Consider the following 23,779-nt stretch of genomic DNA (forward strand, 5'->3'; position numbering starts at 1 on the left):
GAGAGGGGTTAGAAGGTATTTTCTTAGGTTTTTAGGGACTAGTAGCAAAGAAGGTAAGGACCCATAGTAGTTCCCTACATAAAATTTGTGTGTTGGGCCTAAAAAAAGAAGTATGTCTCTTTGAATATGTACTTCTAGTTGTAGGGTGGTGGCACATGTAGCTGAGCAAATATCGGTATAATTTTTCTTTTAAAAAAAATTCAAACATTGCAAACAATGTAACCTTATCAAGGACTTCTCCCCCTCTCCCTTTCTTTTTTTCCATTCTCTTATCAATGATTGTAACCTCAAGAAGTTGGAAATTTGAAGATATATTTCGGTAATTCAAGGATGCAACTGAAAATTTATGAGGCGGTTGACAATGTCGTTGAGCGATGCAAGACAATAATGTTGGCAGGTGACAAGTCTGAATGTAAAATTGAAAAATTATAAGACAACAATGGACCCTGTATTAAAAATAGAAACCTTCTTATTGACGTAATTATACTCTTAAGAACACACTTCCTGTTAATCAAATGTGTTCGAAAACAAATTTCATATTGGTAGGTTAGACACAAAATGAGAGCTATATAAGAGGGAATGAATTCAAAGTGTCAGGCCTGAACTTGGGAAATACGTACTTATCCATATGCTTATGTGAAATTATATTCCAGCTTATATCATCCGTGGTATGAATTCTCAATCTTTAGATTTTTTTATGTTAGGGAATACATAAACAACAAAATCTAGGTGCTGGCTACCGTGGTCAAGTAAGTAAATTCGTATATGCTGGTCATTTTTTTAGACAGTATATTTTAAAAATAAATGTTTGTGACAGGGTGAATTCCATGTAACCACACCATATATGTGTTTTGAATTTGAAAAAAATGCTAGACTCTCCACAAATCACACCAGCCCCTAAATTTAATTGATAATAACCACACATATATGTTACCCCTGCAACCGAATATAGAAATCATATAATAAGCTGAGTCTAAATTACCACAGATGGACTAATCATAGAACCATAACATCCACTGAATCTTAAAGCAAAGTGAGAAATAGCTCTGCTGAGATCCCCCTGCAGTAACCAATGCATCATATCCAAATTTAATTACCACCGCGGCACCACACTACACGAGAAAAACTTATTGACCCCAATTCTGTGTATCAAATATACTCATCTAGTTACACTTCACAATCCATTTGTGCTGAAACAATAATACGTCAAAAAGTGTCACACTTGTTTTCTTATTAGACATTAAGCTGGCATCTACTGTTATATCATAATCATTGCAATTAGTAAATGTTAGGATTAACATATTTTGTATTTGAAAAAGTTATAATCAAAACTCTGTGTGGAACTTCTAGGTGATAATTGATTTCCCATAATAATTAAGAAAAATAATCATTTTCAGATAGATTTGATTTTTGGTATACAAACTCAATATTTTTGCAATTATAAAGCTTAATATTTTAGAAGATTTGGTGCAAAAGGAACAAGAAAATGAGAGTGGGAACTCACCCTAATCCTTGATTACCAATGAGTGAGAAAAATATTGTGAAAAAAGGAGGAAAATTGCAAGGAAGAAGACAAAAGAATTAAGCAGTTGTAAAATGTTATTGACGAGATCTTCTAAAGAATGGACTTGTCTATATCAAATGGTCCAATTTCAATACCTAAGCTAGCACTAATTTGATACTCCCACTGCAATGTTCATGGAAAAATAAGGAGAAAACTGAGTTAATAAATTCGTAAACTTTAGATTAAAAAGAAATCATGAGAGGAACCAACCCATTATGCATAACCTCCCTATTGGTATCATAGGCATTAATTTAAGAAATTTAGTTTTTTTGAACCAACATAATATGCTTTCCCTAAACCAAAAGAACCACACTCAGAACAGAAAATTCATATTATTTAATAAATTAGCAATTACAAATCTAATTACTTTAATTTTATTAGTAAGTATTTAGTGTAGCATGTCAGCCTGCTTAAATAGACAGAGTAATTCCTGCCTCTCGGGTGCACTACTTGGCTACTTCATATTCAAGCTTATGTTGATAAAATATTCTTTATAAAAGTAATGGTAATTTATGCATGACTCAAGATACCAATATAAAAATAAGCACCTTTAATTTGGCATTGAAGCTAAGATTGATAATATTGACTTCACAACATGTCATGCAGCTTAGGCTAACTTAGACATCACCATAATGTTAAAGTTGTATTCAGTTCATATCAGTAGTGTCAGCAACTATCAACTGATAGCCCTCTGGCTGCATATCATGCTAGAAATGCAATAAATTCCTATTAAGGCTAAGAGAAAAAGCATGTGAAAGAATGGAAGGATATAAATTGCAAACAATGAAACGGTAATAACATCATGTTGGAATAATCATAAAACAGAACATGATGAAATAGCAGAAGAAGTCACAAATCATAATATAAAATGAGTATCAAAAGTATAATAAAGGTGTCAGAAAATATTTTACAAGCTAATTCTTCTTGTTCGCTGTTGCTAATCATCTTCTTCAACTTGCTCACTTACTATCACAAGGGAGTGAAAATAGAGACTCTGTATACACAGCCACCTCGGATGGATATGGACTATCACAGTAGGTTCGAAGTTCTTGCAGTTCTCCCTTGTCATTACATTTCATCAATCCAGGTATGACATTTGTTCCAACAATATCACCACTTTTTGTAGAGCATACCGGAAAGAAGGACCGAATAGCAAAGCCATCAACAGAAATAACAATACTCTTAGTCCAAGACGACTGCACTTTGTATTCTTTCATTGCCCACATTTCTATTGAATGGTTGTACCCCACAACAGCATATAGACTAGGCGGTTCTCCAAGTACCCCCAAATGACAAAAATTAAGTTTGCCATAATCAAATTCAACTGGCAGATGCATCTCTGAAAAACTTCTTTCCACCAAATCAAAGGCAACAATAACATTAATTGATGCATTAATGCGAAAAGCCAACCAATGAATAGCACCATTCAAGAACGACCCAAATTGGTTATATCTGTTGGTATAACGAAAATGGGTATAAGGAAAATGGATGCCCTCAATTCCTTTCCACGCATTAGCTCTGAGTGAGAAAATCTCGGCGCAGTTTGCTTGATGTTTTGGGTTGTAGCATGCATGAACCACCAAGTAATCATCCGTTGATGGGTCATATCCAAAACCACAAAGAAGCGTAAAAAACACCGCATCCTTATTGAAAAAAATAGGTGACAAAGGTACAACTTTGTGGACACCAGTGGTTGGATTCCACACACAAAGATGGGATAAACAGTGCAAAAGTATAAAGCCTCTGCAGGAACCTATTATTTCAACAAAGTGAAAATAGGGTTTGGGGGCAGGAAGGTCCACCGTTACTGCAACAGAGGCAGAGTCATCATGAAGTGATGCGTTGAAGTCTATGGACCGGAGTTCAGGAGCAGAAGATGCAATGAACAAAATTCTATCTGCAAGTGCTGCAGCTAGTTCAAAATGTGATTTTGCAAAGCGGGGATCAGATATCAGAAAAAGCCATGACTTGCACACGCTCTTGAAACGAACTAGAGACTTCACCGGCAATCTTAACAGGATTTCAGTTATCAAATCTTGCGGAAGCACCATCTTCTTCCTTCTCTCTACAACTGTTAAATCCAGACGCGTTTCTTGTTCGTTTCCTTCTCTCTAGCTGGATGTTCTAAAATATCAGTAGTCGGCTCAATTTTTCTATTATTCATCAGTAAACTCTAGATGCAATATAATTTTTATTTTTAATAGTATTTAAACATTTATTTACTATCATTTTTTATTAATTTAATTATATAAAAGTGCTTCATAAATTTCATTGAAATATCACCTATCAACTTGAATAAACTAATTTGATTAAATACTTTACATGTGTTAGGACGAGGAATTCCAAATTTTTAAATAATTTGAAATGTTAGATATTTAAATTGCTTATATTTAAATTTCAATGTTCACGATGAAATGCAGTTAAAAATAACAATCTGTTTGATTCCTCAAAATATACTGTAATCATCAATGATAATGAGCACAGTGAGAGTAGGTCGTGGGCACGGTCTCAAAGTTAGAGGAACACCAAATTTTTTATTTAGTCAATATATTTTTATATAATATTATAATTTAATAAATTTGATTAATAATTCATTTATAATCAAGATTATAAAAAATAATGATAACATGAATAGTTAATATTATTCTAAAATTTATTATTAACAATATCTAAAATTTATTATTAACAATAACATGAATAGATTAAATATTTTTATTTTGCTTTAAATAATTTTGTATGGATTATTAATTATTCATGTTATCATTAATAATGACTTCTAGAGTAATATTAATTACGAATGTTATTATTGTTTTAAATAATTTTGATTATAAATGAATTATTAATGAGTTTTGTAAAAAAAAAATCAAAGTGAATAATATTTTAATAATTATGAGGACCATAAATTTTTTGGTTTGTCTATAACACCAAAAATCATAGGACCAACCTTACTAATCATAATAAAGCAAATCAGAGCCATAAAGGAAAAGAAAAAGAGAGTAAAAACAACTAAGATATGAACTAGAATCAAATTAGACACATAAAGTAAAAGTCACGAAATATTTAAACAAAGCACAAACCAAATCAAGTGTATACCTTCTTCTGGATCTTTGCACAATGAGAAATCCAACAACAAGAAGCACAATAAGCAAGAAGCCAACAAAACCCTAACAAATTTAAAACAAAATAAATGAAATCAAACAACCAAATTAAAAACAAAACACAAGATAACAAAATGAAAAATGAAATCCTAAATAATGAAGATGAGGTACCAACCTTGTATGAAGCACTAAAAGAGTTATGGCTTTGAATCAAGAGAGGATGAGCTTTGCTGTCAGTGAGAAATCGAGAGCAAGGGTTTCAAAGTTGCAAAGGAGCAAGAGTAAGGAAGGAGTGAGTCAAGCTTGCACAAAGAGAAAAGAGTGGGTTGTTAGAAAAGAAATTGAAATCTAACAACAATAAAGCACAAAGAGCAAAATGCCAACAAAACTCAATTAAATCAAAAATGAAATTTGTAAAATCAAACAACCAAATAAAAAAAACAAAACAAAAAATGAAACCCTAGATAATAAAGATGGGAGACCAACCTAAAAGAGTTATTGCTCTAAATCAAGAAAGAATAAGCATCCTCACCATCACGAAAGAGCGAGATGCGAGGGTTTCAAAGTCGCAAGGAATAAGGGTGAGGAAGGAATAGGTTAAGCTTGCATAGAGAAAAATGAGTGAGTCGCTAGAAAAGAAATTGAAATCCAACAACAAAAAATATAATGAGCAAGAAGTAGATAAAACCTTATCACATAAAAAATGAAATCAATGAAATCAAACGACCAAATAAAAAAACAAAACACAAATTAACAAAATAAAAAATGAAACCCTAGATAACCTTGTATGAAGCACTAAGAGAGTGATTGCTCTGAATCAAGAGAGAACGAGTGTGGTCGTCATCATGAAAGAGAGCTAGAGTTTTAAAGTCACAAGGAAGTGAGTGTGACGGCAGAACAAGTCAAGCTTTCATAGAAAAAGAGTACCGAGTCGCTAGAAAAAGAATTAAAATTCTTTAGTTTTAGTAGGATTTCAATTCTATCATTTTTGTTAACTAAATAAAGTTCCTTATTAAAATGTTACAAATTCCATTTTCGTTTAAATTCTTTATCTAAGCGTGTAATTTAACCACATGGTATTTTAAATTCATTAAATAAATGAATTGATCCATAAAAATGGCATGTCCAAACTCATGGTTTAGTTAATATACCATTGAGAATGTCCAAACTCATGGTTTAGTTAATATACCATTGAGAATCAACTAATGTAGGGTTATCTCACTTCATTGATGGTCCTAGGTTGGAGTCCAAACACATTGTGTAGGTAGCTGAAATTGAGGATTTTAGTTTTCTTAAAAAAGTTTTTTTTTCCCCAAATATATGCTTTGGATCATCAACCTAAATTTGGTACTTTTTTTTTTTTAAAAAAAAAACAGTGGTTTTTCAACAATCTAAAATTTAAAGCTTATATTTTTTTTCAATTTTTTTCCTAAAAAATGTTATCCCTAAATTACTCCTATTTTTTTCAACAACTTTTTTCCCTTCCAACTTGATACCCTTTTTTAATAATTTATTATGTAAAACCTAATATTTTAGGCTATATCCAAACAAAATAAATCTTATAATAACTTTTAAACAAATTTGTAACTTGTTCATACAATTAAGTATAACAACAATCAATTATAATGCACTCCAACTGAAAAGTGGTGAGCATATGTCTATATTCGAAAAAATTAGTGGGAAGTTGAAAATTAATTGATAATAGAAAGTTTTTAAGCTAACTTATTAAATAATTAATGTTCGATAAAACTAATTGTTGAAGTAATTAAAAAATATAAAATGACATTTAAAAAAAGTAGTAACAAAATTAAATAAATATTTCAAGGATTAAAACAAAATAAAATATGAAAAGTTAAAAGTCAATGTTTTAAAAAATACTATTTCATATAGCATTTCAAAAAACACTAAAGATTACTTTAAAAAATTATTTATCAATCAGTCAAATAAGTTTTCAACTAATAAATAAAGTTAAAAGGCAACTGAAATAACCTACTGAACATAACATATATTAGCAAATCCCACAAAATAATCATTGAAATTATTGAAATAATCTAATTTTCACACCCGCATTAAATGCAAAGCGAAATTGATCTCACAAATAAATGAGAGGATAACATGAAGATAGGGATGTGCAAAAACCAGATCAATTTGGTCCAAAACTATTTAAATTGATTTGGTTTTAGATACGAATAGCCGAACTATTTTAAAAAATCAATTTCAAATCAAATTGATTTTAAAAATTGATTTGATTAACCAAAATGGGTTTGAATAATTTTTAAACTAATTTAAGAATTAAACCAGTTTCAAACTTATTTTTGAACTACTTTTTTGTAAAAAAATGATTTTTCTGAAAATCAATTCAATTAATTAAATCCATTTTGTATAAACAATTTAGTTAACCAAACAACTTTCGTACAAAAATGCAATTTTATTCCAAACCAATTAGGATTAAAACCAGTTCAGTTTAGGCTTGATTACAAACCGGTTTGGTCCAACCGTTTTTTTTAATACCCCTACACAAGGGGCCACCAATTGCTAATAATTTTTCACAGGTACTCTATGATCCCCAACAGAAATCCTCTAATACACAAGTCCAAATGTAATATACTTTATGTTGAGAGGTCTCTCTTGTGGTAGAAATCCATAGTTAAATACAGTAGAATCAAGGGTAACTGTGAATGCATTTGAAACATGTTTATCACGTTCTCCAATGCATCCTTGACCCATCTCTTGTGATCGAATACTAACCCAAGTTAGTGAGTGAACTGGCACAATAAAAGCATCCACAAAGTAAATTTACCATGCCATTATTATCTTCACAACCGTCAAACATTCTGCAACCTCTCAATACAAATGGCATAAGATGACTTGAATCCCTTGTTTTGGGTTTTAGACATCTACTGAGAATGCAATTACCGGAAATTATTCCAGTTTAGTGACTTTGTTTTGAGGTAAGGGATCGATGTAAGTTTCAACTGAGAACAACAAAGAACAGAGAGGTTTGGACCACCTGTGTGAGAGACAACAAAGAACAGAGATTGACAAACTGAGAGAGGATTGAGATTGATAGAAAACAATGAGCACAAATCAGGTAAAACACTATTCAGTATTCACTATGGTTGTCGATTGCACAGTTCAACCTACGCTCGTTGCAGAAGCCCAACTTGTGGAAGACTACCGATTCCAGCATTTTTAAGATTCCCGGCAATCCCTCACAGGATCAGAAGGTATCGTGAAACTTGTGGGATCAGACATACCTACAAGTAAACACTAAACATGTGATTTAGACAACCTAGGCAAGGCGAATCATTCCAAGCCAACCAAATCTGGAAGTAAGACATTCCAGGCATACCATCATATAGAAGTTGGAAAAACAGTAATCAGAAAATAAATTCAAGTCAAATGAGGAATTATATGCAGAAACATCAGAAGAACTGAGAAGGTAGGAAATTAGAGACCAAATGGAAGTCTGATGTCATCCTGCTTGTGAGGAAATTAGAAACATTACCTAATTTCTCAAAAAATAGGGAAAATGCAATTATCTCTGCACCCAGATTTTCTTAGCTTGTGAGCAGAACAACTTCATTGTTTATAGAACCTGCAAAACAGAAGTCCAGTAGCTGTAGAAAGCAGGACTAAAAAATGAATCCCATCTTGCTCTCCAAGGGCATAGCTGATTCTGGGAAGTGGCAGATCTTAGAATCTCAGTCAGTATAACAAGCAAACACTGCAAATGCCCAGCACAGCACAAGACTTAGGCTAAAGAGCAGATATAATGCCAGGTGGCTGGTGGTTGTATTGTCAGCACTTAGCAGGATAGACTGATGATGGCAGTTCTTGGTACGGGATGGATTCAGCATCATGTGTATTCAACATGGCAAAACAGGATTTGAAAAGCAAAATTAAAGAGAAATCCAAAGATTCAAAATCCTGTAAAGTCGAGAAAAGTTTGATTGAAAACTACAGTTCAGTTCCAACTTCTCACTGTTACATTATTCGAAAGAATTGAGTTAAATATAAAAAACATAAATGGAGACCTTGATAGGAGTAGACTGATAACAATATTAAAAAAGTAAAATAAAAAACAAGTGATGAGTGTCATAACAAATCTCTGATCCAAAACCAAAAGAATGTTGGAGTCAGTCAGAAGACTCAGCACAGGAGTTGCAAATTTGGATTTGAAATAAAGAACAATTCATGAATTCTCTTCCTCATAAGATAACTTGTTACAACCAAAACCAAAACAACAAGGAGTAATACCTGTCTCACCTCTAAAACACAAGAAAATGAAGAGAGAACAAACTATGTGGATACAGTAGTTTTTCTCTTTCCTCCTCTCTTTGGAGGACCTCCATCTGTTCCCTTGATCATTCTTGACAAAACATCTGCTTGCTTTGTGTTCCCCTCCTGATTAAGACTCTTGATCAGCTCATCACGGCTGCTCCAATCTGTTGATCCTCCTTTCTCCAGAATTTTACATAAAATGGAATAAGCATTGAGTGTCTTCCCTGCTGCTAAGAGAGCATCTAAAACCTTATCATAGATTGAAAAATCTATGATACAGTCTCTTTCAAGAACAAAATCTAACAGTTTGAGAGCAGCAATTGTCTTTTCTTTCTCACAAAGAACAGATAAAAGATGGTCAAAATCAGGCTCACACCCATTAAGCATAAGCAAATGAATTCGTCCCAGAGCTTCTTCCACATGACCCCTCATGAGAAGGGCCTCCAATACCTTCGAAACCAAGTCCATATTCTCCTTCACCCCCTTCTCCACCATACTCTTCATTACTCTGCTAGCAGTTTGAACCCTGCCATCATCAAACAAACTCTCCATAACTGACCTATAAAGCGATGATTCCGGTAGATGCCCACTCTCAAGCATGCCGTCCAAAGCTGTTTTAGCATCAGCCGGCTCCCCTTTTCTCAAGTAACTCTCAATAAGCAACCTGTAGGAATCCGCATCTCTAGCAACCCCTCTCCTCCCCATGATCTTTATAATCTCAAAGGCAGAATCAGGGTTGCCTTCCTTCGAGTGCCCACATATCAAATTATTAAAAGAAACCGAATCCTGCACACCCTTTTTCATCAACTGGCGGAAAAAAGTCTCTGCCTTACCAGTCCGCCCATGCTCACACAAATACCCAATCATCAAATTATAAGCACTAGGCTCCATCTCAAAAAGCTCTGTCTCATAAGCATTCTTCTGCCGCAACACAATCTCCTTCTCAATCATCTTGTCCAACAACTTCTCCGCCTTGTCATACAAATTTGCCTTGCAAAAATTCTCAATCAGCACCCCATAGTGCCCAGCCTCGGTCGGAATGCTCAGCCTAATCATCGCCTTCAGCACATCCCCAGCCGCATCCAAGTCCCCAGCCTTACACTGGCAACTCATCAACTTCATAAACACAGCATTATCCTTCGGTGCAATGTACCTCTCCACCATCTCCCCTAACACATCCCTCGCCTCCGCCATCTTCTCGGCGTCACACAGCCCCGGCAACAGTGTGGAGAAAGTCACCGCATTCGGCTTAACTCCACAGCCCTTCATCTCCTCAAAAACCTTCAAAGCATCATCAATCTGCCCCGCCGCAACATACCCCTTCAACATGGTGGTGAAACTAATCACATTGGGAACAATATCCCTCCCCTTCATCTCCACAAACAACTTTTCAGCCTCCTCCACCTTCTTAAACCGAAAATAACCATTAATCAAAGTGTTATAAGTCACAACATCAGGCAAAATGCCCCTACTCTTCATATCCTCGTAAAACCTAACAGCAGTGTCCAATCTCAACGACAGAAACATACCCCAAAGCAGAATGTTATAAGTGTGGCGCGTGGGCTCCACGCTCTCATTCAACATGGCATTATAGTACCTCTTCGCCATCATGTAGCGTCCGCGTCGGAGAATGACCTTGAAAAGCGCGTCGTAGGATTTCACGGTGCGGTCCACGCCGAGCTCCTTCATTTTCTTGAAAAGCTTGACGGACTCCTGCACGATCCCGGCGCGGCCGTAGCTGTCGATGAGGGAGACGAAGGCGTCCTCGGTGACGGTGGCGCGTGACGCGCCGCCGCGAGTGTCGTCGAAGAGGATGCAGCGAGCGTGGTTGAGCTTGGAGTATCGGCCGAGGATTTGGACGATCTTGAGGGTGGTTTCCGGGGTGTGGGTGAAGAGGCCGGCGCGCTCGACCCAGCGGTAGAACTGAAGCGCGTGTTCCGGCGAGGCGGCGCCGTGGAGGACGTTGTAGACGAGGGAGGGGTCGAATTCCGGGACGAGGGAGCGGATCGAGTTTTGGAGGCGCGTGGTCCATGCGCGGTTGGACATCATCTTGCAGATGGTGAGTTCGAGATTGTTCTCGCGAGGGGGAATGATTGGTGGGGGTTGGGGCTGCGGGGAGGGCGGAGAGGGGTGGTCGGTTTCGGAGAGAGCTTCGGCGGTGGAGAAGGCGGAGAGAGGGTTTGGATGGAGAGTGGGTGTCCATCGGAGAAGCTTGGAATTGGAAAGCAGAGCCATGGGATTGGAGGGGTTGTGGTGTGTTAAGAAACTAGGGTTTAAGAGTTCAGTAGCTGAAAGCCTCAAACTAACACTTGTTTTTTTTTTTTCACACTTTTTTGTTTATTCTAATATAAATATGTCTTGAATATATTTTTAGTTTTAATAATTTAATTTTTTTGTGAAGTTGTTTTTTTATTAGGATTGAAATTGAAAAAAAGTGATATATTAAAGAGATAAAAATATATTTAAGTATGTGAATAATAAAACTAAAATATTTTAAGTTCAAGAAGAAAAATAAATCCTAGGTTGATTTTACTTTTTACTAAAATATTTTAAGTTTAAGAAGAAAAATAAATCCTCGGTTGATTTTACTTTTTAGTTTAATTGGACCATAACTTTTAATTTCAAAAAATAAAAAAATTATTTTTAATTTAAAGTTTGTAGTCAAATAAGATCAACTAGATCTTGATAAAACTTTTTTTTAAAGATGACCGATATTAACTCATTGACAAGTGTACTAATAAATTATCATGATTAGTAAAGCAAAATGGAAGATAACAAATTCAAGTCTATAGGGACATTATTTGTACTTAGATAAGTACAATTTCAATTTACCAAGAGATAAAAAATCTAAAATAAAAGATAACAGATTTAAAGATATAAAAGTAAAAGATAAAATAGATAAAAGATGTTAAGGTAAAAGATAAGGAAAGTAGAAGATAAAAAAAATGATGATATGTTTGAATGCTTAAAGATAATTCATAATTTAAAATATATTGGAGTGTAACATGCCTACCTACCTTAAGGTGTTTCTCTATTTAATGTTATTTTACTTTCTACATATTTATTAACATACTCAATCCTGATCCCATTACGGTGAAACTAATCTATCTATTCTCTCTCAAATCCCTTTGCATGAAGTTTGGAAATGTATGCATATACAAAACAAAATCACTTTATCCTTAACAATGAGTTGTTTATATGTCTTTTCCCAAGTTCTTTAAAAATTAAATAATTCCCAATGCCTAATACCTAAACAGATGCATGATTGATTCGGTCATACAATAACAATAAAGCACATGAAAGAAACAATAAAAATTGGCATTGCATTAAATAGATAATAAGGAAAGATTACATTATAAGGAAATTTGTCTACTAAGCTCCCAACGATAGAGGTTTAGTCTTGTCAGACTTTATACTTTAGGGGATGACGTTGATAGAAGGAGAGGGATGGATAAAGGTGAAGAAGAAGATAATGGACATAGAAAAGTTTCTCCTACTAGAGATAGTGAGACTTAGGATGTATTCATTCGGTGTGTCTTTCCCATTTGCTTAGTACTCCTTTTGTAGGCGATAACTTAACATTCACGCGACCTTGCGCTAAGCGAGCTTTCTGGGCTTAATGAGTATGACTGTGATCATGTGATTAGCGTTGGGATTTACCCTAAGCACACATTTGACCTTCTTCATGGTTCTTTTCCGCGTGCTAAACTTAAATTGACTATTATCTCACTCTTCAACTCTTTCTTCAATGTAAGTTTTTGCTTAATTTTTCTCCAAAGCACTTGTAATTTTCTTATTTTGAATCCTGATAAAAAATTAACATGATATTAAATTCTTCATTATTTTATTAAAAAATAAAACTAAAGGAAAAGAATTCTAATCATTTTTAATCAAAATTGACTATCAATTAAACTCAAATTTGACAGTTATCAACCACATTATCTTTTTTTTAGTAAAAAGAACATTCACTTCTTTTCAAGTAACTTCTAAATTGATCTTAAGTTTCAGTAGTCTTTGATTTGTAGAGTCTGTCTTTATCTAATTGTTCAACATGGACTCCAGGAAGCAAATATGAAAAACAAGTAATAAGTTGGAGAGATTTACAAGAGGTTAAGAGCATACCACTCTCGAATGAGATTAAAAAAACTCTCTTAGATTCACCCGAAGTGTAGATCTCTAATAGGAGCCTTGAAATGTGAAATTTATTAAAAATGCCTATCTGAAATTTAGCTGCATTCTGCTTGTTGCTAGCTCTTGATTCCCTTTTGTACACTAACAACATCTTGAGTACTAAAGTATTATTCCCTTCCCTTTTAATTCTGAAAAATTAAGAAGAGTACCAAAATAATAATGAAACCGTTCTTATCTACACCACTCCTATATCATTTTTTTCTAAAACAATAAAAATGTAAAGAATGTATCACTGTACAAATAAACAAATTCCTACTGGTGAAATATATAAACTAAAAAATAACGCTTTCTCATGAACCCTGTCATTGTTTAAGTTCAAGCAATGGTCCTACGCAAAAAGAGAAATGAACAATATTTCATACTCTTAGTTCACACCCCATTTATATTTATATCCGCATAAAGTAATGGATTATATTACAAAATGATGTAACAACATTCATGTGCGTGATGCAAAATTAAGAGACGCAAACGAAGATGGAAATTAATAATAAAAAAGAGGATTATGAAAAAAAAAATCAGTTAATTCAGGACCAAAAGAGTTGATCACGAGGTAGATTTCTGCCAAAACTTCAAGTGGAGAGATCTCTCTTCCAGAACCCTTTCTATATCCTCCATTCGAACTCCATTGGTTTCTGGCACGAAATCAAGTACAAAGATAATGTCTTCTAAACTAATTATTCCAAAAACCATGAATGTGTATGCAGTCCCAATAGCTTCAGTTACGGATAAGAAGGACCGGGAAACAATGAGGTTAGAGACCCAAATTGCTGTGGATGCCATTCCTCCACATACTCCTCTAAACCTTAAAGGGTATATATCTCAGAGTTGATAACATATGGAACAGTTCTCATTCCAGGTGAGAAGAACAAGATGTAGAGTGCTAGGCCTATCATTGCAACAAATCCAGTTTTACTAGGACACCCTTTGGAGTACCAATCCCTGTGTTGTGAAGTACAATGATTCTCCGATTTGTCATAGTCCCAACATGCCCCAGGTTTTAGCTGTGTACAACAGTTGATACAAGAGTAAGTAAGAACTAACATGAATCAATATCATTAAAATCTTCTGATATTTAAAGAATGACATGAAAAACATTTTTTTTATCGAGTAATGAAATTTGTATAGGTGTGAATTCTCCACCTCTCTGTAAATGTGGTTAATTTTACTTCACATTAAAATAAATGTGATTGTATATTGTGATACTAACAGTGTTGTGAGGTTATTGAAATGTTTCAAGTAAGTCAATTTTACCTCAAAAGTGATTAGTTGTAAATAAATGTATACAAAATTATTAATATGTACTTGTGGCACTAATACTTATGTTTCACAAGTGATTTTTTTATCCATTAGAATCGGAGATTGGATCAATCAATTTACAATAATTCATGCAACATGCTTAACTAATTGAACTAATGTTTCACGGTGATTAATAGTGTTAAAAAAGTATTGGAATGTTTAATAATGATTAACATTTTCGATTCTTCTAATAATATGTTAGGATATCATTGAATAATGGAACAAATTCAAACATTCTTTTATTCACCTTATCTGAGGCAGCACAGAAGCCACATTTTTTAGAACCTTTAAGGCAAGTCATGAAATCCCATTGATCGTGGTTGGTAGCTGCAGTGAAGAGGAAATCTCGGAATGGCGAAAAACGACAGTAAGAAGAACAAGGGATGCCAAAACTCCAACCAAACTAATAAGAGCAAGCTTCTTTCTCCCAGTCTTATCAACTAAGTATATGCTCAGAATGGAACCAAATGCATTTACCCCTGCTGTGATGAGTGACAGAAGCATTGCTACCTGATTGGAGGCAAAACCAGATAACTGAGCTATGGTGGGGCTGTAGTACATGACTGTGTTGATGCCCACAAACTGTTGGAAAATGGCTATGCCCATCCCAGCATATAAACCTCTCCTCACACTTGTGATTTTGAGCATTTTTACCAGGCTCACCTTACCTCCAGCTTCTACTTCCTTGATTTCCATTTCAGTTGATTCCCTCAAATTTTGAATCTCAGCTTCAACTTCCCCTTCTGGGTAAATCTTTCACAAAATTTGTATACCTTCTTCTTGCTTTCCCTGTTACACGTTCAAGAAGCAACCCTCAGTGAGACATGAAATAAATAAAAAAAAGGAATACCACTAATATTGTGTATCTTAGAAATGATTATGATGAATGATCACTATGACAAAACTTAGATATATAAGAGCCTTAAATAACTTCTAGGTTTAGAATATATACTCAGATTTTTGTTGAATCACTAATAAATTTTTTCATTTTTATGAGTTCCTTATATATTAAAAAATGTGACATCATTCCAACGCTGGTATATATTGGTTCTATATATAGAATTACCTCATATCATTATAAAGGATTCAATATAGCTTGGTTCTATATGGTATAGTTTATCCTTTATTTAAAAAAAGTTACAACTAACTAATATGTTTGAAGCTTAAATATATTTTTGGTTTTTAGGTCTTTTTTATTTTATTTTTGGTATTTGTAAGTTTATTTTTTTAATTTTAATTTCTACAAATTTGTGTTTTTTTAATTTTAGTTCATGTAAGATATTTAATTTATTTTTACTTTATGTAAGTTTGGATTTTTTTCAATTTTAGTTCTTGCAAACAAAGAGTTGGGAACTATAAATGAAAAAAAAATTATAATCTTAAAAGAGTAAAATTGAAAAAACACAAATTTATAAAAACTAAAAATTAAAAAAAATTAATAGAAATCAAAATTGAAAAACCTAACTTACAATGACTAAAATTAAAAAAAAAAACTTATAAGGACCAAAAATAACTTACATACATGACTCAAAAATATATTTAAGTATAATTTTAAATAAGAAAATGAACCAGTGGGTTTCTAATCCAGCAGCTTCTTTGGCTTGTGCCTACCAAATAATTAAATAAACACAAAGATGAAGGCCAAATGGGAAGTGCTGGAACTCTTGAGAATCGGTGATCAGAAACCAAATTTCATTATGAGTTGTAGCCACAAGCATTACCTGAAGCCAAGTCTTTCTGTCCACATCTTTGAAATCTTCTCTGATATACAAAAGAGACCCAGATATCACACCTATACATTCCCATAAATGGTCAAAGACTATCAAAACAGACACAGAAGTAGTGAAATGGGTGTCCCGGTTTCAAAAAGTTAGAGAAGTAAAATACTCAACAAGTAAAGAGACATAAACCATTATGATTACCAGTGTCATAGTCAAAGAGAAGGCCTCCAATTCCAGCAGAAAAAGCAAGGCGAAGAACATAAGGGTTGTTCTTTGAAAGAGAAATGCACTCTTTGAAAGCAGAGCCATCAGCTTCAGGGACACCTCCCTCCATGCTTTTGTCTCGTTTTGTTCAATATGATCAAAGCACGGTCGTTTATAGTTGTGACTGCTTCAATGCACGAAGCCATATATGGAAAATGGACTCCACCAATACGTGTAAGAAGTCCTTGAAAAGTTAATGTAGGAACAGTGAACCAGAGTGAGTTTAAGAGAAGAAGAGAAGACAAACACATTGTGACCAAGGAAGAATTGTTCCACTCTAATAATGAAATGTTTTGTGCAGCTGTTCATAAAATAGTAATGGGGGGAATTTATTTTGAAGTTTGTACATATTAGTTTTGAAGCTAGATTAGTTAATTAGGTTGGGTGTTAGTGTTACATAGCCAACCCCGATTTCTCAACATATTTTTTTTTTCTTCTAAATTTTATTTACTCATTTGTTCATATTTTAAGGACATCAACATTTCGTTAGTAGTAATAAATTGATGTCAGATGGAAACTAGCTGTAATTTGGAGAAGAGACTCATTGAAGGTGTTTAATCAGGTTGTTTAGCAAAAATTAAGAGTGAAATTTTTTTCTATTTTATCTATTAATTCTCAAAATGTCAAAATTTAGAACTTTAACTGATATCTGGAAAATGACAATTTTGTTAATACCTCAATTGAACGCTACAGTTAGTTTTGCATTACCGAAAAAAAAAAACACATAATAATGCTGATGACTGAACACTCATCATTGTATAATTTATGATCATCATATATTTTTTATAAAAACAATATATTCATTTGTTCATCCGTTCGGATTTCATAAAAACATACTAGCCAAACACTAACTAAAATAAAAAAGCAAATCTAAAGAGAAAAATCTACAAACAAAAACTAGAAAACATCTAAACTTATTCATCTTCACTACTTAACCTAAGAAGAAGCCATAATTATCTCACATCACGGATGGTGAAATATTATTCTTTAAACACAGGTTCAATTCAAACTTAATCAACCCTTCTGGGGAGGACTCGCCTTCTCCCAAAACTTCAAGTGCACAGCTCTTTCCTCCAGCATTTGCTCAACTTCTTCCATTGGAACTCCCTTGGTTTCTGGCACGAAAATGAGAACGAAGAAGATGCCAATGAGAGCAACAAATCCAAACAACATGAATGTCCATGCTGTCCCAATAGCCACGGTCAAAGTCAAGAAGGACTGGGAAACAATGAGGTTTGAAACCCAACAAGTTGTAGAAGCAATTCCTCCACATACCCCACGGTACCTCAGAGGATAGATTTCAGAATTGACAACCCATGGAACAGTTCCCATCCCTGGTGAGAAGAATATGATGTACAGTGCAAGTCCCACTATTGCAAGCCACCCAATTTTGCTAGGACATCCCTGTGTGTACCATGCTCTATGTTCTTTTTGACACATACCCTTTGTTGCATCATTAGAAATCAAACATGCCCCTGGTAAGCTCTGCATGGACATGAAATAGACACTAATGTATCAATGACTTCAAAGAATAATAATTACTATATGGAGAAATTCAATTTTTTTTATCCATATAGGAATGGAAGATAGGTCACACACACTACACTGCTGAATCAACTGAATTAAGAGTTACCTTGCTAGAGACACCGGATGCACAATAGCCACATTCTGCCTTGAGACACATCATGCAATCCCATTGATTAGCATTGACAGCGTGGCCGAAACCGGGGCAGGTGTTGTTGAAATGAACGGTCTCAAGCGCACTAATCATTGGAGAATGAGTTGCGGTGTGGCGGAAAGTGAAAGTTAAAAGGGTCAAGGCTACAACACAGCCACACAAACTAAGCAAAGCAAGTTTCTTTCTCCCAGTCTTGTCAATGAAGTAGATGCTAACGACCGAACCGAAAGCGTTAAGCCCAGAAGTGATGAGGGAGAGGAGCAATGCCGTCTGGTTGGATGCATAACCAGCTAACTGAACAATTGTGGGACTGTAGTACATGACAGTGTTGATGCCCGTGAATTGCTGGAAGATTTGAAGCCCCATTCCTGCCACCAAACCTCTCCTCACAGCCTTCGTTTTAAACAGTTTGATTATGTTCATGTTATCTGAGGATTCTGCTTGCTTCAGTTCCATAGCAACTGAATCATGCAAAGCTTGGATTTCTTCCTCAACTTCATTGGCTTGATAAATTTTCCTTAATATTGCTTTTGCTTCCTCCTCCTTTCCCTGTTACATAATGCAAAGACAGATTTTATAACATGTAATTCTTACAAAGATAACAAAAAAGGTAAGATGTATTATTATGAATTATGATTTAACTCACCCGTCGGAACAGCCAACGTGGTGATTCTGGGAGCGTGAACATTAACACCACTTGTATTATAGCAGGTGCAGCAGCCACTCCAAGCATCCACCTCCATGTACCCGGCGCCTGAATAAAAAACAAGAAAACGATGTCTTTTATATAGTGTGAAGCAAGTAGTAAAAGAGAAGATTGTGCATAGTGCTGACCTTTGTGAAAGCCAAGTTGATGAGGTAGGAGAGAAATTGTCCACCAGTGATGAGGAAACTGTTGAGAGCTACAAGGGCTCCCCGAACTTTGGTGGGGGAAGCCTCAGAAATGTAGAGAGGAGATGCCATTGAAGCCATTCCAACACCAAGGCCAACAAAAACTCGACCTATGATGAGAACAGCAGGGACAGGTGCTGCAGCCATTACTGCTGACCCAACTATAAAGAGGACATCAGCTACAAGGATTGATTTTCTTCTTCCAAATCGGTCGTTCATCCATCCACCCACTGCAGCACCTATTATTGCTCCAGCAATTGCTGTACTCACTATAGATTCCTGATTTATTTTTTTAAAAGCACAACACAATATATATTAAAAGAGCTTTGATTTGAACACAAGGTGTGTCACAATCAGGCCATAACAATTTGACTTGTACTACATGAACATGCTTTGCTTATAATTCAAATCAACACTGAAAGAAAACCATGCACAGTTTCACAATTTCTTACAAGTAGTTCGTTAACCCATTATAATATATTTGATGAACTTGTGCTTCTTCAAACTCAGAACATCGAGCGAAAAATGTTCTGCATTATACCCATGATAATTAATGAGAGGAACCTTTGACGAAAAACTAATTTTCACCACCTTAAGAATTTATCTGACGCACGTTTATCAAAATATTACCAGTTAATTTAGCATTATAACACATTTTAGAAGAACCAAATCCTTATATAATTTGTTTAGTTTGAAATAAAAAAGATAAAAAATAATCTTCGTAAGCAAAGTGGTGAAAAAAATTGCATTTTGAATATTGATATCAAGAGAAAAATATGTGAAAAGAGAGAGAGATTCTCTTGAGTAAAAAAACGATGCCATTTTTAATAATAATGAATTGAAAATGCAGGCAAAGGAATTTTAAGAATGACGTAAAAAAAATTCTTCTCTACCCTGTTTCCCCTAAAGTGAGAAAAGAAAAAGTGGTGAGGCCTTTTTCCTGTTACAGAGATTTTTTTTCTTCTCACTTATTTCTCTCTCTCTTGCATTTTGTTCTTCTTTTATTTAACCTTCGTCATTTTAGGATTTTAGTGACGTGTGCACTTACCGTATAGTTTAAGGAATAAAATTTAATTCATTACAATGTTGGAAATAGTTTTACATAATTTTAACAAGGGCAAAAGACCCTTTTGAAAACTATTAATATAATTTTGTCATCATAATCTTTTTCATATTAATTAATTTAATTTATATAAAAATAAAACATATTTTATTAGTACTCGGTGGTGATAGTAATATGATATGACTAACAAAATATTTGATGTCTATAATTTAATTACAAATGAATTAAATAATTTGTGACAGTTGAAACTTCCTAAAATGAATAAAATGATTTCTGATGGTCAAACACTTCAAAAAAATATAATTTTTCGTCCTAATTTCTTAAATCTATGATTTTGGTACCCTACATTTTAATTGTAAAATTTGGTCTCTTAGTCTTATAAATTATAACTTTGATCCTCTTGATAGATTATTAACAAATAATTATGATTAATTGAATTATTAAATTAATCAAAATCATTAATTATTTAAAATTGAATTAAAATTATTAATCATAATTTTTTACAACATTGTGTTTCTCTTCTTCGCAAACTTCACTATTGCACACAATTCCACCCCACCAGCATTAATACCACATTTTAGGATTAATAATCTTTTATTAAAAAATTTAATAATCAATAATTTTTATTTGACTTATAATTAATTTAATATCTCTAATAATCATAATTGTTAATAAATAATCTATCAGAGAACCAGATGTTACAATTAAAAAAATTAAGGGAATCAAAATCATGAATTTGAAAAATTAAGAGAATCAAAATTTTGATAGGACCTAAACATATTTTACCTTTTTAATAATTATATTTACAAAAGTTTTTTGAAGAAACTATCTTTTTGTAAAATAAGATAAAACATTATCTTTAATAAATTATAAGATTTAATTGTAACACATTTACATTTGATTTTGTAAAATTTTTTATACCTTCAATCAATCATAAAATATCACATTTTAAAAAAATTGAATTCTATTCTAATTACCTTAAAATTATTACATATTATAAAGTGTGATTGATTAACATAACAAATTTTTAATTAAATCACATTAATAAGACATCAATTTATGCGCTTTAAAAATAAACTTATTACCAACGAGACTCACCTGAGGAATTCGATTTTAAATCAAAAATTTTAACTTTTTTCTTATAGATCACATATATCTATTTCTAGTACAGATTCAAATTCAAATTGAAAAAAAAAAAAAAACCTTTTAGTCAAATATAACAATAAATAATTTATTTATATAAAAAATGAGACCTAAACCATTAATTGGGCAATTATTCTTTCAAAAATAGAATTGCAAATTCTTAACAGTAATTTTTCTTCATTACTTTCAGTGATCACTGGGTCCCATCTATTTTATATGCTAAGTTGCTGCCTTTGCTTTTTTATGAATTGATTGATGATGATGCAGTTTGAGAATATGTCTTGGTTTGGCAAAATAAAAAAGCATTTTTCAATTTTTGTGGGATGTTTTCAGATCCGAAGAAGAGAAAAAACAAACAAACAAAAAGACATGTGTAAAAACGTAAAAATATATAAATTTAAACATATTAAACCGGCTCTTGTGATATATTGTTTCTTTTATGAAATTGTGATATATTGTTAAGTCAAAATAATTATTAAAAAAACAGAATCTCAAAATGAAAAATAAAAAAGTCACAGGGTCACATGTAATTATTAAAAGTTTCAGTAACGCATTTCTCTTGATGATCGAGCAAAAATGCAGAAGACTAACGAAACCAATTAATGTAATTCGCCAAATGGACTATCAAACAAAATTCATGTCTGACATCAGAGAAAGGGTAAATAAAAATTTAAACTTGTTCGTAAAAGAGTAATCGTAAAAGAATAATGGTGTTAATGCATCAAATCTTTACAATAAGAAATTATACACTCAAGAGAGGTGAAAATAAAAAAAATTAAGATAAGAGAAACATTTTTTTGAAGCAAAGGAATAAGATAAGAGATAGTAAAAAAATTATATAATAATCGGATTTAAAAGTTAACTACTTCCTCTGGTATCCAATATACCAAATAAAATAAAGTCTATTATTTTTTATCTGAAATATAAATAAATCTCTATTACCTTACATAATTTATTTATGTCTTATTTAATGAGACTCTATTTAAAATATTCTTTATTTAAGAACATCAAAGATTTTTTTAATGCATGATATGGAAATTCCAATAAAAAATAGTTTACAAAAATTATTTATTTTTAATTGGAAATGACAAATGTAATGAAATTAAGTGATTTTCATAATAAGTGTAATATATATATATATATATATATATATATATATATATATATATATATATATATATATATATATATATATATATATATAATGAACAAAACCATGCCTTTTGTTTTTGCGTGCTTGTGAAGTTGTAACCGAGAACATTGTATGAGGACATAAAATTTCATTAAAGAAAGAGTGAATATAATTTAATTGTATGAATGACAAAGGTTTCAGTTTTTTGACTCTTAGAACTTAGAGTGATAAACATGCATTAATTTACCTGAAGCCAAGTCTTCCTATCTACAGCTGGGAATTCATCCCTTATATACAAAAGAGCTCCAGATATCACTCCTGCAAAAATACACACCCACCGATCAATCAAAATACATACACACACAAATAAGAGCAAAAACATAGGAATGAAAAAAAATGGCAGAGAAACAAAAAAAAATTGTTTTCTCAAAAAGTATTATCTTTGGGTGATAGAAATTAATTATGTTTGAGACGTTAAAATATTGACACCTCTTATTCAAACATTAGTCGCCATTGTTGCATGGTGAGAAAATAGTCTATTCCGAGAGATAAAAAGAAAAAGAAGAGAAGTTGAATGGTTTTGATTTGATTTACCGGTGTCATAGCCAAAAAGAAGGCCACCGATTCCAGCTGAGAAAGCGAGGCGAAGGACATAGGGATTCTTCCATGAGAGGGAGAGGCATTCTCTGAAGGCAGAGATATCGGCGTCAGGTACTCCTCCTTCCATGTACAATTACAATGGGCGTTATATATATGAACAGAGAAATATAGAAAGAAAAGTGTATGGGAATGAGAGTAAGGAGGTGCCAAATATATAGTGAGGAGACCACGGTTTCCATGTTACTTGTTAGTCACTCCCCCATAAAGCCTTTCATTTAATGCTCTTTTTTTTTTCTCCATCTAGTATTAAATATTTTTATTTCTAAATAATACTACTTTCTTTATTATTCATAAGACTTGATCATTTTAAGACAAATTTGTTAATATAAATTATATTAATCACTTTTACTAATCTTGATAAATTATGTTATTGGTTCTTATACATAAAAACTAAGAACTAAGAGAGTAAATATATTCATTCATTTTACAATTAATAATAGTAATTAATGCTTCCATAAATATTAAATGTTTTTTATTTTTAATATACTCCTGTTAACTGCATTTTATACGACGCCTATTAATGATTTTTATAAGCATTCATTTAATATTACATTTGTCCCATTATAATTAAATTGTACCGAGAAAATTCAATAAACAGATTATAGAAATTTTACAAATTAATATTATAATCATTAATTCAATTTTTTGTTTGCTTTTGTTGCTTATATCATTAGTTTTTATATTTTATTTTTTTAGGTTTAATTTAATCTTCTAATTCTTAAAAAAATCCAATTTGCTTAACAGCATTAAGTTTGTGTCCATATGACAAAAGAAATGGTTACATGGACTCCAAA

The 23,779-nt window shown here is 32.8% G+C and overlaps 3 protein-coding genes and 1 pseudogene across 11 annotated transcripts; all 4 read right to left on the reverse strand.

The window, feature by feature from the left end:
• Positions 1-2,367: 2,367 nt before the first annotated feature.
• Positions 2,368-4,678, reverse strand: LOC100802666 (F-box/kelch-repeat protein At3g06240). Its single transcript, XM_003531115.5, has 2 exons — positions 4,658-4,678; positions 2,368-3,679 (listed from the first exon to the last, which is right to left on the reverse strand). Exon 2 carries the CDS (start codon positions 3,613-3,615, stop codon positions 2,524-2,526), a length of 1,092 nt encoding a protein of 363 aa, XP_003531163.1. The 5' UTR covers positions 3,616-3,679; positions 4,658-4,678; the 3' UTR covers positions 2,368-2,523.
• Positions 4,679-7,243: 2,565 nt separating this feature from the next.
• LOC100800532 (pentatricopeptide repeat-containing protein At2g37230) lies at positions 7,244-11,265 on the reverse strand. 9 transcript variants are annotated; one of them, XM_041018046.1, is made up of 4 exons: positions 8,932-11,264; positions 8,171-8,592; positions 7,807-7,919; positions 7,244-7,672 (listed from the first exon to the last, which is right to left on the reverse strand). In XM_041018046.1, exon 1 carries the CDS (start codon positions 11,179-11,181, stop codon positions 8,965-8,967), a length of 2,217 nt encoding a protein of 738 aa, XP_040873980.1. In that variant the 5' UTR covers positions 11,182-11,264; the 3' UTR covers positions 7,244-7,672; positions 7,807-7,919; positions 8,171-8,592; positions 8,932-8,964. The 9 variants fall into 9 exon arrangements, with proteins under 9 accessions (XP_040873980.1, XP_014634301.1, XP_014634300.1 ...); XM_014778815.3 differs by having other exon boundaries at positions 8,171-11,265; XM_014778814.3 differs by having other exon boundaries at positions 7,803-7,919; positions 8,171-11,265.
• A 2,415-nt stretch (positions 11,266-13,680) lies between these two features.
• On the reverse strand, positions 13,681-16,517 carry LOC100801074 (probable inositol transporter 2; annotated as a pseudogene).
• Positions 16,518-17,149: 632 nt separating this feature from the next.
• Positions 17,150-23,111, reverse strand: LOC100801621 (probable inositol transporter 2). Its single transcript, XM_003532653.5, has 6 exons — positions 22,920-23,111; positions 22,573-22,643; positions 18,931-19,266; positions 18,743-18,850; positions 18,052-18,645; positions 17,150-17,903 (listed from the first exon to the last, which is right to left on the reverse strand). The coding sequence occupies exons 1-6, from the start codon at positions 23,050-23,052 to the stop codon at positions 17,433-17,435; spliced, it is 1,713 nt and encodes a 570-aa protein (XP_003532701.1). The 5' UTR covers positions 23,053-23,111; the 3' UTR covers positions 17,150-17,432.
• Positions 23,112-23,779: the final 668 nt, after the last annotated feature.

This window comes from Glycine max, chromosome 8 (genome assembly GCF_000004515.6).
Source record: "Glycine max cultivar Williams 82 chromosome 8, Glycine_max_v4.0, whole genome shotgun sequence".
Taxonomy (NCBI): Eukaryota; Viridiplantae; Streptophyta; class Magnoliopsida; order Fabales; family Fabaceae; genus Glycine; species Glycine max.